General features: G+C 40.7%; 1 protein-coding gene across 1 annotated transcript in view; it reads right to left on the bottom strand.

Annotated features, from left to right (window-relative positions):
* Positions 1-3881: 3881 nt before the first annotated feature.
* The window catches only part of TENT4B (terminal nucleotidyltransferase 4B), a 69147-nt gene continuing 55041 nt past the window's right edge, over positions 3882-17987 (bottom strand). The window contains 9 exon segments of the mRNA XM_059381176.1: positions 3882-6603; positions 7739-7903; positions 9990-10036; positions 10281-10384; positions 10482-10608; positions 11969-12182; positions 12936-13064; positions 14676-14783; positions 17110-17230. Of these exon segments, the coding sequence (XP_059237159.1) occupies positions 6427-6603; positions 7739-7903; positions 9990-10036; positions 10281-10384; positions 10482-10608; positions 11969-12182; positions 12936-13064; positions 14676-14783; positions 17110-17230 (1192 nt within the window). The 3' untranslated portion in view covers positions 3882-6426.

Here is a 17987-nt window from a genome sequence, read left to right as displayed (position 1 = left end):
CTCTCTGTTCTTTGGAGAACCAGACATTTTCATTCTTCTACTGTAATAGTCTCTGTACGGGGTCTCTCCACGAAAACTACAGTCGGGTATTCCAACTGGGCACAGCCCAACAGCAAGCACAACCCCCCCCCCACATTAAAGCAAAGGTTAGAACTGGGCTGCTATTTGTGAATAACAGACTACAGGGGGCGGGTTTCAGTCCGCAGCGGCTGTGGAGAGGCCCATCGCTATCTTTGGCTAGGACCCGGGCAGGAGAAAAAAAATAGCATCTTAAAGGGTCTCCTATTCCGAGACTGGCATTAAAAAGGCTAAAAACACATAGTAATGCCATCTCTGTACAGAAAAACCTTTCTCATCAGTCTAAACAGGGTCGCCTTTAGAATTACAAGGTAATTTTCTTTAAGCAAGGTAATTACAAGGTAATTTTCTTTTCTTTTCTTCAAGTTTTACATAAAGGCTCATACCAGAGGTTTTGAAGATAAATGAAAGCACAAGGCCTTTATTGAATTACAGATTATGAATAATAAGCCCAATGGTAAGCACTGGGGGCAGATGTGCGTAGAAAGGCAATTTATAAAATTTTCAAGGCAAACAATTGACATCTTTGAAGAAATCGTCGTTAGCTTAAAAAAAAAAAAAAGCTTCCAGGTGTGCAATTCATTCATAGTTATCAGTAACTGGTGCCCAGCATATGACCTCAGGGAATGTCGAGATTTCATAAATCATTTGTATCAAATCTCTTTTTCTGGTAAATTCCTTAGTGTCTCTGCAGCGGTAACTAGACAAGATTGGAAATCTTTCAAGATGATTCAAACCTCCAGCACCTCACAGGAGTCCGCATTTCTTAACACAGTAGGCAATGCTAATCAGAGAAGGAAATAAATGAAAAGGTTATTAAAAACAAACACTGGCTTGCCAAACTTCTAAATACATATACGTCTATGTATATTCCGCTAAAAGATGTTTTTCTCGTCTGTTCACGTTTTCTATCCAGAAACTCCACGTTCACCGTTCACACTGTGCGGTAAGACGGTGCTCTTTGGTGACGAGAACAGTGAAGGCTGGGCTACTTGTCCTAAGTGTTTGGGTTATTTGAGAATCATAGTACTTTCAAAAGACTTTTTTTTTTTTTAAGTTAATCTTTCAAATTTAAATATATAAAAAAAAATCAGAGAGGGATCTTAAATTCTGGAGATTTCAGTTTAGGGACAAAGAGATAAGCTATAAAAAACCGCAACCAGACTATAAAAGGTAATCATGAAAACGATTTAGGGCACAGCCATGGACTGCACAGAACCCAAGCTGAAAGGTGAGATAAGTGTGAACTCAAAAAAAAACCAAAAAAAACAAAACAAAAAACCAAAAAACAAAAACCTGGCTGATAGCCAGTAAGTAATCTCAGTCTCTTTAGAAGGTACGACTGACTAATCTAGAAGAGACAAGCACTGAGTTAGCCGCACCAAGTAAGTTACTGGCTTCAGACAGTGCTTCTCCCTCCGTGACCTGCCCACCCCACGGTGCTGGTAAGGAACAGCTTGTGAGACTTCATCATCTATCGTTACTCCAGCATCTTTAAGGTAAAACAACACTCCTAGCAAATTCACCCAGACTGCTTAGGGGAGCCCCCGGCCTTGTAGTCCCATAGAAGCTGCTGGAAGAACATGAGGACAAGACTGACTAGAACCACAGGGACCTCCTTTAAAATGCAAAGATAATGATGTGCAAATGCTAATAAACACTTGTGCTGAGATACACTAATCAAGAGATTTCCTGTTCTCATCTGCTGTTAGTGATAGGGCGAATGTTCCCCTCGGTAAATCTAGGAGATACCCAAGGTCTCAACTACCAAAGGAGATCCATTCATCACCCCCCCCCCTTTCAATCTCTTGTATAGTGGGGCCTCCTTCTGGCTAGTAGACTATGGACTAGGTTACATTTAATAGGGCGTATACTTAAGTAGAAAAGTAAAGGCCAAATACTGAAAATCACAAAACCTGCATAAGAGCAAGACAAACATTAGCAGTGTATTAACTAAAAACAGCCCTTAAGTAAATATTTAATTCTGGATAGCAAGTAGATCAGCAGAGTTTAGAAGCAATTCTCCTGGTTAATAATGCTGTCAACATTTGATTTTTACAGCTGGTTAGGTCATCATCTTTGATGGCGGGGGGTGGGGGAAGGTTGCTCGAGGCATGAAGTTAGATGGGAGAGAAACGGGCTTCTGGGTTACATCATTTTCGAGCCATGCAAATAACTCCCATGGTAAAATCTGACTGGTTTCTTAGTTATGTTCAATACCAAAGCAGCGTAAGCAGCGTATTGCAATTTGTTCTTTTAACGTCGATTCCGCCCTCCAATGTTTTGACAAGATACTCCTGAAACTCAGAAGCTGAGGCAAGACACAGCACTTTCGAGGAGCTGCTCTTAGACATCTTTGTTCCCACGGTGATGCTGCGTGGTTCTCTAAATATTTCACTAGATGAATTCTGTCACTGATGAAAATTATAATGAAGTGACTATTAAATATAACTTTCTACTCAATGAAGCTCAATAGTGCCATTTATGGAATGCTTTCCTCACCAAACAGTTGATGAGAATGTTGCTCTCCACTCATGGAAGCCGCTGAATGAGCTCGCAGAGCAAGAACTGATGGGCGAGAACGCGCTCTTCCCATCGTTAGCTGAACACCTCAGTACTTATCACAGCAAAATTGGGACTATCTTTTTTTATATGTTACCACTTAATTCCTGAAGTTATATGAGAAGCAACCAACCTCCCATGAACATTCCTACTGAAACAGCCAAGAAATCAACAGCATGTTACCATTGAAGGAACAGACCCACGTCCACCTATACTGCTCAGCGTTAAAATAAAATTGGCACGCAACCACAAACAGTAAGAAGGCCAATGCAACTTAACAGTCATACCTGATAATGGGCATTTCTAGGGGTTTCTACACAGCAGCCTTAATAACTGACTACATCCTAGCCAAGGGGGAGGTGTCTTTGCGGCAAGCAAGCGGCGGCAAGAGGGTCCCGCAGCTGACCGTGGCCATTCTCTTCTGGCCCGCCTACAGCTCTGGAAACCCCAAACGCTAGTCCACAGGGTAAGACAAGTACAGCTCACACTTACCATGACATGGGGGAGGGAATGACAAAACACTTGGGAGGTATGAGACTTCAGAGGGGGAAAAAAAAAAAAGAAAGAAAAAGACTATTAGTCATGCACACGCAGGCTTTTACCCTGGGAAGACTTCACCCAGGAGTACCTGGAGCCAAAGCAAATCATCCAAGTTGTAATGACAGGCTCAAAATGCACGTAAAGGTAAAACACACTGAAATGAGGACAAAATAGGCTACAATCAACTGTTGAAGCCCGGAGGGCAAACACACATCAGGCCAACAGATCACGAGACTGAAGTAAGGTTTGAAAACCACGTGCAACATCTCCCAACAAGACAAAGACACCAGAAACCAGGCACCTTCAATGGACACCTTAAAACTGGAGGGGGGAAAAATGCAGTTACTTTTGTCATCAAGACAAGCGCTCAGGTTTTGTGCGGACATGTCTACGACCTATCAGCACCTCTAGAACCGGCTGTGTGTTAGGACTTTTCAAGGAGTTTCGACACGGACCAGGTACGCACACACCCAACTGCCAGAGCAATGTCCCACAGTGCGTCAGAATTTGTCAGATCCCTCTCTACGAGGACGAGCAGAGGAAGGTTATGACTCATGAATATGGATGGACTGTAGTATTTAAATGACACGTTTCTGCTATCGTCACAGAATCTTTATAGGAAGTATCAGAACGCAAAAAAGAAAAAAAAGACAGGAGTCAAATAAGAGATGAAATGCACAAAAACAAATGAGCAGGCCAACTAAAAGTTCTTGAAAGTATTTTTACTTCAGATTGAAAAATGAACAGCTTCACGCTGTTCATTGCAAGATACACAGTATTCACAAATACAATGCTGGTCATTTGAGGATAAGGACACGCCTCAATTTCTCCTTCATGCTTTTTCTTTTAGAAAGATACTGTTTACCAAAAAGAAACTTCAGCAGTACAGGAAAAACTATTTTCCCAATAGATTTACGAAAACCTAAGATTCCCAATGGAATCAAGATTATCTTCCCGCTACCACCACCTTAATATAATCACATGCTTATTGGAACGCTAATATCTGCATCCTAAGAGTACATTTACTTTCAACAATGAGGGTGATTCTTAAAACAAAAGAGAAGAAAAAAAAACTTCAGTGTGGTAAATGTACCGATGGATCTCTGCAAGTATTAAGTGTCTGAGAAAGGCAGCTAATACTGGGTTTAATAGTATTTTATAAATAATTGTTCCCTTCGCGGTAAACATCAGTCTACACGTTCGCAAGAGTCCTAGAAATAAATACTGTGATTATGCACAATATGTTATGACAAACTAATTCCAAAGAACGAAAGCTCAACATCGTGATAAAAATTCTGATCAGAATAAAATGGGACTCGAAAATTTAAAACATTGTCAACATAACATCACATTTAAAATTTTCCACAGGTTTACACAAGCATTAGGAGTTTCCAGTTGTGGAACACATTTTTCCATTGCGAATTAAAATACGAACAGATCGAAAAGTGTTAATTGCAGTGATGACATCAGTTTGGGTCTTACTTTAGCATTATTCTCTTTTTAAAAAGTCACACTAAGTGTCCATTAATGGTCTGATTGGTCTTTAGTATTTCATAAATGTATATAAAAGAAATTCCTAAAGCCAATAGTATTTTATATGTGTGTGTGCGTGTGTGTACATGTATATACACACACGTATATGTATATATATACGTATCTATCAAAGAATCTCATTTCAGAAATGGCTATAATTAACAGAGCCACACACACTGATGCTAAACATAAGAGCTTTCACATTGAAAGAAAGCATTTTCAGAAATGTCACTTACATCCTATTATATTCAATATTCCCGAGTTTCAAACTCAGCATGTGATGGATAACAGAATTACACATCTCATTGGCACTCAAAGCGGACCACAACCAAAATTTACAGTAGGATTGAAACAAGCCAATGTTTTAAAAAGTTTTAATTAAAGATAACAATTCCATGGAAGGAGAGGATAAAGAATGGGATGACAAGAAGTATTTGGTCTTAATAAGGCAATACAAAATAGATCCATTATCAAAGACCATTTAATTTTTAAAGATCAACAATACCAAAAGCATAAAGTGGAGTATAAGAAAATAGTTTTTTATAAGTATGATTTAATTAAAGCTGTTTACAGTTATTCTCTCCCACAGTAGTTAAGCATGGATTTAAAAAAGAAGAAGAGATGAGAAAAACAAGCGCGCGCGGTACACAGGGTTAGAGGAGCTAGCATGCAAAGTCTGTGGAACTCGGGGAGTCACTGCCACAGCAACGGGACCGGACGTGGGTGGCTTTTTTTTTTTTTTTCCTATTAGGAAGAAAAACAAAAGAAAACAAAAAGACTGCAAAGGAAACAAACACAAAGTCATGTAATTGCCCATTGCCCAAGACGACAGCACTATAGAAAAACAGTTGCAAGGTAATTCTTAGAGATGACTAGAGATTTTTCAGTGTTTACACAAAAGTACATAGTACATATTTTTTTTTTTTTTTTTTTTTTTTTACAAAATAAAACGTCATTTGCCACCATAAACCTTTTCTTTAGAGAGGAAAAATTTTTGCAGCAGGTCACAAGGGTTCTAGTAAGTCATTTCAATGCTGAGGAAAACAAATTGAGTAATAGAACTAATCACTTCCCTATATATGGATGTTAAGATGACAAGTCAGATTATTTTTCAAACTAATCCTGAGAAAAATCTGTTTACAATTTAAACAGTAATGTTATGTAAAAAGTATTAACAAATCCACTATTACAAATATCAATTTCCTATATGGTCATCTATATATACACACAATAAAATGGTAAATATATGCAAAAATATTAAAAAAAAAAAAGAAAACATGCACAGATCACTTTCCCCTTTGGAATCTGGACTTCCTATGAGATAATTTTGTTTTCTTTCCCCACCCCATCCTCTGAAATCGGTTTTTTGTTTCTATCACCCTACCCACACTGAATACTATTCCCTATAACTCTGCATAAAGCCAATGAGAAATAGATTTATTTTACATTCAAGCTTTAAATCTTAAAATGACCCTGTTGTAGCATATGACTTATCAAATGAGCAGCCTTTTTTTTTTTTCCCCCCTTTTTTGCTTGCTTTTTGTTTTTGCAGTTGTCAGTCTTCATGATCCATTCCGTGGCGAGCTGGGAAAAAACGCAGTTGCTAAATCAGAGTCTGAACAGTGTAAGGCTCCCGAATGCCAGGAGTCCCTATCCAACTGTCCTGAGCATGAGATCATTGCACACAGAAGACAGTCCATCGTACAACGCCGACTATCTACAAAGGTCTGAGAGGGGGGCATCCCTCTTGTGTTTCCTCTTTTTGCCATGGTAATACTGATTATTTGATTTGCCTTGATGCTGTTTGTTTGTCATCAAGGAACCATGGCTTGTTTGAGTTGTACCTTGGAAGCCTTTGCTGGAAGAACGGAAGAGCCTTGCTGATCCATGCTGCAGAGAGACAAAATGGTCAAAGAGACATCAGTCTTGTGGATTCAACAGACCGTCGCTAAGACCTGACTTGGGGCGCTGTCAACACGAGGAATATGCTGACTTATCTAGTAGAAAATGATGCTACAGCGGTTCACACTCTTGAGCTCTAACACTTACTGAAAATACTGGAATATTGCCTTGACTTCCTAACAGAGGGCATGGAATGTTAACACTTTTCTCAAGGAACCTACCCACCAATGCAGCACATAATAAATGGCATTCCTGGAAGAAGCCCTTAGACACCCAGGTGCACTGCCCCATCAGTGGTCGTCACGCCTAGCAGCCCCTTCCCTGCTGTCACTTTAACTGCCATTTCTAAATGGATCTGGGTTTGGTGCACATGATGAGGGCTGTAGAGGTACACTGGATTCTGCGTCAGCTCACACAGGAGGTGATGAACGTTAAGAACCCATCTCTACTGCCTAGAGGTCTTCCGCAGGGTCCCCGGGGCACTGAGGGTCAGAGCCCAGTAGGAGATAGCTCCTTTCTTCATGTTGATTCATTCTTCACGATCAACAAAATTTTAGGCAACTACAAAACTGAAAATAGAGTATTTTCTGTGGCCTTTTTAAGTCAAAGCTGACAGGCACTGAACGACCATGGTTGACTACTGCCTGATCATTTCAACACAAGCAACTAGGTACTGAGCGTTAAAATATAAAAAAGGATGTTACTCCCAGATATGCACGACATTGCCGAGAGATCATGCACAAGCTTCACAGGAGCTCACCTCAAGTACAAGTCAATCTTTTTATGACTCAATGAAATTTTTTTAAATGCTGAATCTGCAAAAAGGTGGGTTGGCGGGGACACCTTATAAGGACAAGTCACTGAATTCCCATCAGAGGTTTACATTACAAGGGTGTCTCATGACGATCTTCAGGACATCCTATTACTAGAAGCACTGTGCTGTGGAACTTCTTAGAAAAACCAGGTTTGTCCTTTAAACATGGAGTTTTCTTCAAACCCATGATGTATGTGTGTATATATATATATATGTCTATCTTCCATGTAACATACAGAAATTCATGTGTAAGAAGTTCTAAATATTTTGTACTGAATACTAACGATCAAAACCGCACATTCCACACACCTGAGCTTTGTTGGTGCTGTTGGAGGTGGTAGTGGTTTGGGTGCTCTGCATTTTCCCAACTGCCTGAGAGGGCTCCAAGGACACATCTTGCGACCCTACTCGGTTCCCCGTGGACGGACGGCAGAGCAGCTGTTTTGGGGTTTTGCACGGCGTCGCGTCGGAATCCTAACACAAGTCATACGAGTCATACGAGTTATAATGGGACATATTAATAATTTAGAAATTCAATATTCAGGAGGATAAACAACACTGGCTAGGTACTCTCGGGACTAAATTTAAACATCTGGGAGTTAAAGGAAGCCCCCTGAGGAATTTATAAAATTAGCTGCTTAAGGTTCCCTTCTTCCACAAATTCCCCTCCAAACATTCAAAGTCGGTTACTTTATCAGAGAGTCTCTGTTCATTGCTAAATCTATTGCCATGCCCGACCTCGCTAACTGACCCTGAAGGGGCTCACAGAGGTCCAAGTTTATTTGCACAACTATTTATAGGAAATGAACCATGGTACCGTGGAAAGAACGTGGCAAAGACGAGGCCCTATGTCCTGACTCAACCAAAACCAAAACAATTGGTTCTGAAGTCTCAATTTCGGCGAGTCTGCAATAACCCATCAGTGAGGCCTCCAACCAACTCCCCCCCACCCCCGTGAGGGCCTTCCTGGAGACCATGGGCTGCACCCCACCTGTTTCTGGACTGCCTGGGCCTGGACTGCGCTACTTCTCCCCTCAGATCGACCCTTCCCCTCCACGCTCTACCCAGCGACACACACTCCTGGGCCCTAAGGCTCCCTCCTGAGGCCGTCTCTGTCCCCACCCTGCTGCATCTGGAACCTCCCGCTCAGGGGCCTCCTGTACAGCTCTGCTCTGGGAACCAGAGGCACACAGGAGACTGCCACGTGAGGATTCCTGACTCCACCAGGACACGTGTCATCAACAACAGCATAAAATCACGTCCCTTCCATATTTAGACTATTACTCTTTATATCATACACTAATAAAGTCAAAATTCAAGTAATGGGTAAACCCATTTTATATTTCAATTAAGTAAACTCAAAATTAACCATGATGAGGAAAACTGTAGGTATAACTGATCCTAAAAATTCAATCAGGGCTGGAGTCAGATAGTAGAGACGCGGCTGCCGGGGGGCTGCGGGGAAGGAGGAATCGTCAGGGGCTGCTACCAGGTTTCTCTCTGGATAACGGCCATGTCCCGGACTTAGTGAATACAGTATTTCTGTGAATACACTGAAATACACTAAAAACCACCGAACTACACATTTTAAAACAGTGAACTTCATGTGAATTATATCTCAATTTTTGAAACTTCCATCAAGAAGCTCAAAAACAGGGACGCCTGGGTGGCTCAGTTGGTTAAGAGGCTGCCTTAACCAATCATGCCGGCTTAGGTCATGATCCCGGTGTCCTGGGATTGAGTCCCACATCGGGTTCCTTGCTGGGCAGGGAGCCTGCTTCTCCCTCTGCCTCTGCCTGCCACTCTGTCTGCCTGTGTTCACTCTTATCTCTCTCTGACAAATAAATAAATAAAATCTTAAAAAAAAAAAAAAAAAAAGAAGCAGCAGCTCAAAAACATTACTGAGTGCTAGAAGCCTTACGCAAAAGAGTATACGCTGTAATCATTCTGCTCGTGAAATTCTGGAACAGGCGAAACCAACCCGGGGTATCAGAAAATCCTAGCAGCGGTTACTTCTGGGGTGGATGCGGGACTGACTGGAAAGCATCATGAAGCACTTCTCTGGGAGGACGGTAACAGCCTGTATCTTGTTATAGTTGGGGTTACACACGTGTATAGCGTGGTTAAGTACAATTAAGATTTCCTTGTGCATCGATTTTATATCAAAAGGAAAAACTACACAAATACTGAACTCTGGTCATGAGGAGCATGCCGTAGTACTTTGGGGGAAGTGTCTGTGATCTACTTTGAACCATACCAAAGAATAAGATGAATTAGTGGACAGAGGGATGAATGAACAGCTAGCTTCGTGATAAGCAAGGCACATGTTAATGGAAGAATCTAATGGGGATATACACGGACACTCGCTAAAATTCTTTCACTCTTGCCATACGCTTAAAAATTTCCATCCAGGGTGGGGGATGTGTATAATCAGTGAAGTTATTAAAATTTCCCAGTAGCAAATAAGAGAAGGAGATAGGCTTAGCCCTCTAGACAGAGTCACCCCCACAACAGAACTCCTAAGTGTCTAGGTTCAGAAAAGCCATCTTCTCATACTTACGACATCACTAGAGCTGGACTGTGTGGCAGAAGAGGAAGACACTGGACCTGATGAAGAGTTTGAAGAGTGTTTACTAAGAGATTCCGAAGTTTTACTTCTACATTTTCCAAGGGCTTCATTTTCTTCAGATAGATTATTATTACATTTATCTAACTGCTGAGTATCTACTATCAAGGTAACACCATTTCCTGAAAGAGTGGCAAAAGATTGGAAAACGTTTCTTCCCATTAAACACACACAACACAGAAAAGCCACTAATGCTCGGTGAATCGATCAACGAAAAGCTCTTACCATTGCACGAAGGCTCAGGCCTGTTCTGCAAGCCCCACTGCTTTGAGATCCAATCTCTGTACGTGGCAACTTCGTCGGTCACTCTAATTATTCTACCTAGTATGCTGCACATGTTCAAAGAAAAAGAAGAGGGGGTCATTAATTTGGAGATAAGCCACAATCAATTCTGACCCAACGGGCTGACTTTAGTTACGCCTTTACCTCTCTGTTTCGTTGTTGGGGTAGTACTTGGCTATTGGTGAGACAGCGTGACTCAAAACAACATAGGCATAATCGAAGGCCTGTTTCACCTGCATGGCCCCATATGAACTCCTTCCAACATCATTACCTTTAAAAGAAATGCATATAGAAGATAGTAAGCGTGACCATTGCTTAGGAAGAACTAAATGCTCATGGGCCCCATTTCAGAAGAGCATGACAATTACTTTCCTGTTAAAGTTGCACAAAGAAACTGGGCGGGCAGCTGTCCTCACAACTCCCCAGGCTCTGAACGTGTGTATCATGCAATATGTATGTTATGGCATAGAAATTGCCTAAATGCACCCGGGCCCAACAGGGACTATTCCACATAGTCATACAAACAAAAGGAGTTAACCCACTGCGCTCTCCTAAGAATGAAACCAAGGTATAAGCCGAGACATCCCTATCTTTTGTTTCTATTAGCTATCCAAATATCTCTGGTAAGAAATTTTAAGCAAGGACCATCTTGCTGAAAATCTTTGTGCCCTCTGGGTCGAGTAGCCCTCTGACAAACATCTCCTCAATGAATAAACACAAAGAACTATTAACGCTTATAATACGACAAATCAGCCAGAAAAGAGCCCCTGGGCAACTATCCTGTCTCTCAACTCCCTTTCCTTATCCATTTTCAAAGTTAGCAAATGATTAAAGGCATCTCCACTGAAATCTGATAATGTAGAATCTAAATATTTTTACAGTTATAGTGAGAAAAAATATTGCCCAGAAAAACTAGGATACAAGCAAACAAACACAGCCCCACATAAGCAGGGAAAGGATCTCCTGGTCCCTTTCAAGCCAATGGGAAGCTGGGAAAGGCACAGGAAGACCATGTAAAATTAGAAGATGAATGAAGGGGCCCAAAAGGCAATCAAATGGTCTCCTTGAGCCCTTCTGCTCATCATTTCTGACGTATTTACCAGGCTACCTGCCTCTGAGGACTTCAGAAACCTCACTGAAAGCCGTGGGTGACCAATGGCTGGAATCGGGGGCAATGAGGACACAACAAAGCAAAACAATGGCCTTCAGTCTGCAGATGCGCACAGGCCCCCACCCCGCCCCGCCCAGCAGCTACTACCTATACCTACACTCCCTGGCCTCTCAGGGTCAGACGGATCCTACTCCCAACACACTGGGAGTATGAGGCGTGTTTTTCTGGGGTGTGCACGCGTACATGTGTGTTTTCGTACAAAAGATTTTGATGAAAAAGAATGAGTAAATCAGAAGTTAATCTTTCATTTTTCATCTAAAGAGAGGTTTTTCTTTGAAAGATGTGTTTATTTAAGTAATCTCTACACCCAACCTGGGGCTCGAACTCGCAACCCCAAGATCAAGAGTCGCATGCTCCAATGACTGAGCTGGCCAGGGGCTCCGCCTCTAAAGAGAGCTTGAAGTTCAATACGGACAACGCCCTTTCTTTGAATGCCCACAAATTTACCTAATTTCAATACCTGGTTGTAAAGGATCTTCAATATAAAGCATCGACGGCCTGTAGCCATCGAGCATATTTTTCTGTACTTCATCTTTGGCCACATATGAACCACCATCCTTTATCCGGATGCCAGTCTTTAAATAATTGAAGTGTCGTCCATATAATTCAAAAAATTCTATTAAGAGAACACCATAGTTTGTATTGGGGATGCAAGCATCTTCCCTGGGATGTAACTAAAACCAGGAAAAAAAAAAAAAAGAAATTACATTGGCTTTTCTCTAAATTATCAAGGTGGGGAGAATAAGTGACATCGTAACTTCACAAAAGAGCACTATCCTAATTTTAGCGAGGATAGCAGCTGACAGGGAAACGGAGGCACGGCGGCCATAAACTGCTGGTACAGACAACACGAAAGCCCATGGGTACACAACTGGGGGGCGACAATCTGTTTATAAGATTCAAGGCTGAATTTTATAGCTGCCCAACGGTGCTGACGGGGTTGACGGGGCCCAGCCCATCAGGGAAGCCATTCTGACTCACGAACAGAGTCGGGCAGTTGGAAACACTGTGCCCCATACACACAGTCACAGACAATGTTAAGACTTCAAAACTCACTCCACCCTGACAGCCCATCTCAATTCCAGCTGAACTTCTAAGATTCGAGGTTTAGAAGTGATTCTTGATTTTCGCATTTATACTACTACTTACATGTATGGAAACCATGCCGTACCTACACATTAAAATCTGAGTGAGGATTCTTAAAACTACTCGAGCGTATGAGATTAAAAACAAAAAATTTCGTTCCTGGGATTTAAAAATACTTATTTGTTAAATTATAAAAAGGTACCCAGTTTAGAGGGAAAAGTCGTAAGTAATTAAGGGAAGCATTCCAATTAGAACTTGATTTCCATTTTCCCCCAAAATGATTCCAAATTGATCTATTTTATTTTGGTGTACACTAGGCATGGTATAATCAAACAACTTACCTGAAGGAAACTGACTGCCATTAAAAAGAGACTATATGAACCAATTCCACCTGTAAATACTTCATTAAGGTCCCTCTGTAATAAGAATTGTTTCAATACTAAAACCAAGTATGGTAATACAGGGTATTTCTGAAAAAGAAAATTATATTTTCAGTGAATTCCTAGTTCAGTAATTGTGCTAAAGCATTATCAGGAGCATAAACTGGTCCTTATATTACAAACTTTCGTGGAGATATCCAATCCACTTAATTTTCTATTTTAAGAGCAAGCTAGAAAAAAAATAAGCTGTGAGTAATTAAGGATTTTCTCCTCACATCTAGAGATCTAAAACAGGCAGACGTAAATAACAGCATCAAGCACTCACTATGGGACAGACACACGAGCATCTATTTGAGGACACTCATTTATTACCATATTTATTACTACACTGCATATCTATTTCTCACTATATTATTGTCTATTACCATACGCTACTGACTTGTAAACAGGTAACAGAAACGGAACAGGACAAATTCTGAAGGTGTAAAACACAACACTAGTGGGAATGGAAGGAAGCACTTTCCTCAGGTGGCGCTCCGGCAAGCAGACCAGGGTTTCTGGATGATTGTGCACAGCCCCTGCCAAAGCAGGACATACCCTGACAAAGGACTACTGTGAAGGAAACTGATCTGTGCTGACATGAAAACTTCTAAAAAGTATGAGAGGATGTGTATATAGCATGCCATTTTGTTAAAACTTTCAGGAGGATAATCATCAGAAACAACGTGCGGAGAAGGAGAGGGGTGGGTAGAAAAAGATAACAGAGTTCACAGAAACTTGAAAAATTTCTTGGAAAAACAAAAATTTCAATAGGATAAACAAGCCAAAAAGAAAGGCTGATGATGGCAAATCCCATGAAACTGATCTAAACCTAAGGTATAAAGTGACTCATTTTCCATTTTCCTTTGATATTGGTAAATTTTCTATCACGCATATTACTCTCAATTGAAAAAAAAAGGTTTCTTTGCTGGGAAAAAGAAAATTTCCACACACCTAACACCTCCAAAAGAGTGGGATTATGGATAATTTTTTCCTTTCTCTGCTTTCCTATACTCTACACACTTATACAAGAATATAATGTTTATAACACGATAAGGTAGTTACATTTTTTTCTTATAAAGAAACAAAAAACGTGAATCTGTAGAGTCCATAGAAGTATTTTGAGTGTTCAGAAAAGATATTCTATGTGAAGCAGTTAACGTTTCTTGAGAAACAGGCTGACATGTCTACGCATGAGAATGTTCTGAAGATGTTGACAACTTCTTCATGTCTTGGAAGAATGTGGGACAAATGAAAATAGACATTAAATCACCTCAAGACAAAGCAGGGAAACCTGCAGGAACTCCCTTACAGGAGACCTGGGGGCTCAGGATGTTCTCATCTAAACTCTTGAGAGATTAAAAGCAGACAAGAGGGATTATTCAGCACTTCAGCCCTTATGTCCCCTAAAAGGAAGAATCAAGAGCAGAGAAGTTCCTCAGAAGGTTTCCAAACCCTGGACTTGAAGTCACATTATAAATGACTGATTATTACAAGCAGATTCAAGGAAAGTAAGGCCACTGCACAGAAAAGCAGCACTGGTCAGCCATACACACATGAAAATGGCTTAGCAAGGCGTATCAGAACACTACTGCAACAGAACCTCCAAACAAAACTCCATTTCTCAGAGCTTCACTGAATCAACAGTACGAATTCTCTGACCTTGGTAAAATCTTTGATGAGGTCAGCTGCTCTCACGCCATTCTGTACATTAAAGCTGATATCAACTTTCACTTCAGTAAAAGAATCTGTTAATTTAATAATAGGTACCTAGAAAGAGAAGAAAGGCAAAATTAAAATACATGAACCTAATTGAACAACACAGTCGGGGGATGGAAAGGTTCCTAGACTTGAGGTCTCAGCCTCCTCATGAGGACACAAAAACCCTCGAGGGTCCCAAACACTGCATGCCACAGTTCACTTGGCCTATGGGTACTTTACATATTCAGCATTTAGCCCCACAGTGTCCTCTATCATTTCTACTGGCTGAGGATTTTGAAATCAGGTAAAAAAACCTTCAATATTCTGTGCTTTGGATAACAGTTTTCAACTCAGTATAACACCAAGACTTATGAACGTCAGGCCCATCAGCAAAATGTTCCTATGAGTAAACTGCTAGATTAGGTTAAGCACAATATTGGTCAGTTTTGCAACTAGCCTATAAAACAACCTACCAAGAGAAGACACAGAATTAGTCTCAAATTTTAAAAAAAGATCGAATGACTTATATGAGATATTAGAAATTCTTAAAAAAATTTTAAAAAGGCAAACCATAAGAGACTCTTTTTTTTTTTTAAGATTTTTTTTTTTAAGAGATTTTATTTATTTATTTGACAGAGATCACAAGTAGGCAGAGAGAGGGGAGGAAGTAGGCTCCCTACTGAGCAGAGAGCCTGATGAGGGGCTCGATCCCAGGACTCTGGGATCATGACCTGAGCAGAAGGCAGAGGCTTTAATCCACTGAGCCGCCCAGGCGCCCCAAGAGACTCTTAACCATAGGAAATAAACTGAGGGTTGCTGGAAGAAAGGTGAGGCGGGTTGGTAACTGGGTGGTGGGCATATAAGGAGAGCATGTGATGTAACAAGCCCTGGGTAATATATGTAACTGATCAACCACTGAACTCTACCTCCAAAATTAATAATACACTGTATGTTAAATAATTGAACTTAATTTAAAAAAAGCTCTGGGGTGCCTGGCTGGCTCAGTCAAAAGAGTATGTGACTCTCTCTTTTTTTTTTTTTTTAAGATTTTATTTATTCATTTGACAGAGATGACAAGTAGGCAGGGAAACAGGCAGAGAGAGATGGGGGGGCGGGGGGGGGGGGAAGCAGGCTCCCTGCTGAGTGGAAAGCCAGATGCAAGGCTTGATCCCAGGACCCGGAGATCAAGATCTGAGCCGAAGGCAGAGGCTTTAACCCACTGAGCCACCCAGGCGCCCCAAGAGTATGTGACTCTTGATCTCAGGGTTGTGAATTTGAGCTCCATGCTGGGTACAGAGATTACTTATATAGGTTTTTTGTTTTTTGTTTTTTTAAAGGCTCTATTTGCACCTTGTATTAGAAAACTCAGGCCAGCAAAATCTGTGTGCAGAACTGGGTTTCCAAATTGATAGCTTTTGGTAAGAAACAGTATGAGTTGTTTTTGAAAAGCTAACATACAAAACTCCAAACTTCTAAAATAGATACATTTATTTCTGTGATGAGCACCCACAAAAATTCTTTAATGGCCAATCTAGATCTAGTTAAAATATCAAGTTCTTCATCTATAAAATTTCCTTTACAGTTGACCCCTGAACAACACAAGATTCAACTGTGTGGCTGCACTTTTACACAATTTTATGCAATACTGTAAATGTACTGTCCCTATGATTTTCCTAACATTTTCCTCCCTCTAGCTTGCTTTATCCTAAGAACATAGTCTATGATACATAGAACACACAAAATATGTGCTAACCAACTATTTATGTTATCAGTAATCCTCCTACTCAAACGAGAGCTCTTAGTTTTGAGGGCATCCAAGATCACATGTGGATTTTCAACTGTGTAGGGAACCCCCAACGCTGGTCAAGGTCAACTGCATATACAATTTTTCAAGGACACAAAGTAAGAGAGACAAGCAAGACCTTCTGTGTCACTATAAACTGTTTAATAGAGAGCCATATTTTTTTTGTCTCTAGTTTTCTAGTATCCTATTTATTTTTTATTAACATATAATGTATTATTAGCCCCAGGGGTACAGGTGTGTGAATCGCCAGGTTTACACACTTCATAGCACTCACCACAGCACATACCCTCCCCAGTGTCCATAACCCAACCACCCGAGAGCCGTATTTTTAATTATACTTTTTATATGTAAAAACTCTACAGTGATATTATGTGTAATAAAATTGAGTATTATTTTTTAAAGAACTATATAACCACAACGATTTCATTTATGTCACAAACAAAAATTTATATACAAGGACTGTGATCATTAATGAAAGAAGAGAATCATTTACTGAGATGCCAACTCTGCTCACCAAAATTAAATTTTAATTTTGCAAGTTTCATGCATTAGTAACCAGAAATGTTTAGATGAAATGTCGGAAGAACTTACAGTTGCTTTGTCTAGAACTTTCACCGAATCCTCATCAGCAACTTTATGTTTCCGAAGAGCTTCTTCCAGGGTCCAGAGGGGAAGGTTCTCCCACTTCCCAAACACCACGAGATCAATGTCACTGAGCACAGAACATACACACAAAAGTTGTCTGAAGAAGAAACTATATTCGTTTTCACTCACGCTCAGGCTTCCAGACTTCAAATTAGTGCAGTGAAAACCTATTTCTCACACTGCCCGGTGAAGACCAAATGTGTTGGTGGTGGCTGCTTTGGGGGGGCTGGTGACCTTAACAACCATCTTCTGCTGGTCATTTCACAGAAGTCAGGCCTCAGGAAACGGGGGTTTTGAAAGAAGTAAAACCTCGAAAAACACCAGTGAACATTTCCTGTTCATAAAGGCTTCTGGGACTAGAAAACCTGAGACATGCCCATATGCATGAGATGAACTGACTCTGATTCAGGTAATTAAGTGTGAAAAGTTAAGCTGCAAACAGTGTATGTGGGATGCCATCATTTGGATGAAAAAGGAAGAAAACACACATGCATTTCCTTTTATATGTATAGAACGTTCATGGAAGGATGTGTGAGAAACTGGTACCAGGGACTCCTCCAAGGAGCAGGGGACACAGGTGGGATTCGCGCTTTTCATGGTAATTATTGCTGTGCCTTTTCAATCTGAACTATGGGAAGGTACTACATATTCAGAAAACTCAATTAAAATTTTCAGAGTGACTCAAGGTTTTGCTGACACTTAGAACCTAAATAAGGAAAACTATTCATGAACTCCAAGTTGGATATTTTACGGCTTTTGCAGGCCTACGAGAGCAACAGGCAGAACAGAAATTGCTAGGATCTCTCCACATCAACACATTTTAA

The sequence above is a fragment of the Mustela nigripes genome, chromosome 17 (assembly GCF_022355385.1).
Source record: "Mustela nigripes isolate SB6536 chromosome 17, MUSNIG.SB6536, whole genome shotgun sequence".
Classification (NCBI taxonomy): Eukaryota; Metazoa; Chordata; class Mammalia; order Carnivora; family Mustelidae; genus Mustela; species Mustela nigripes.
Note: the sequence above shows the minus strand (reverse complement) of the source record. Positions and strands in the feature narration are given on the sequence as shown.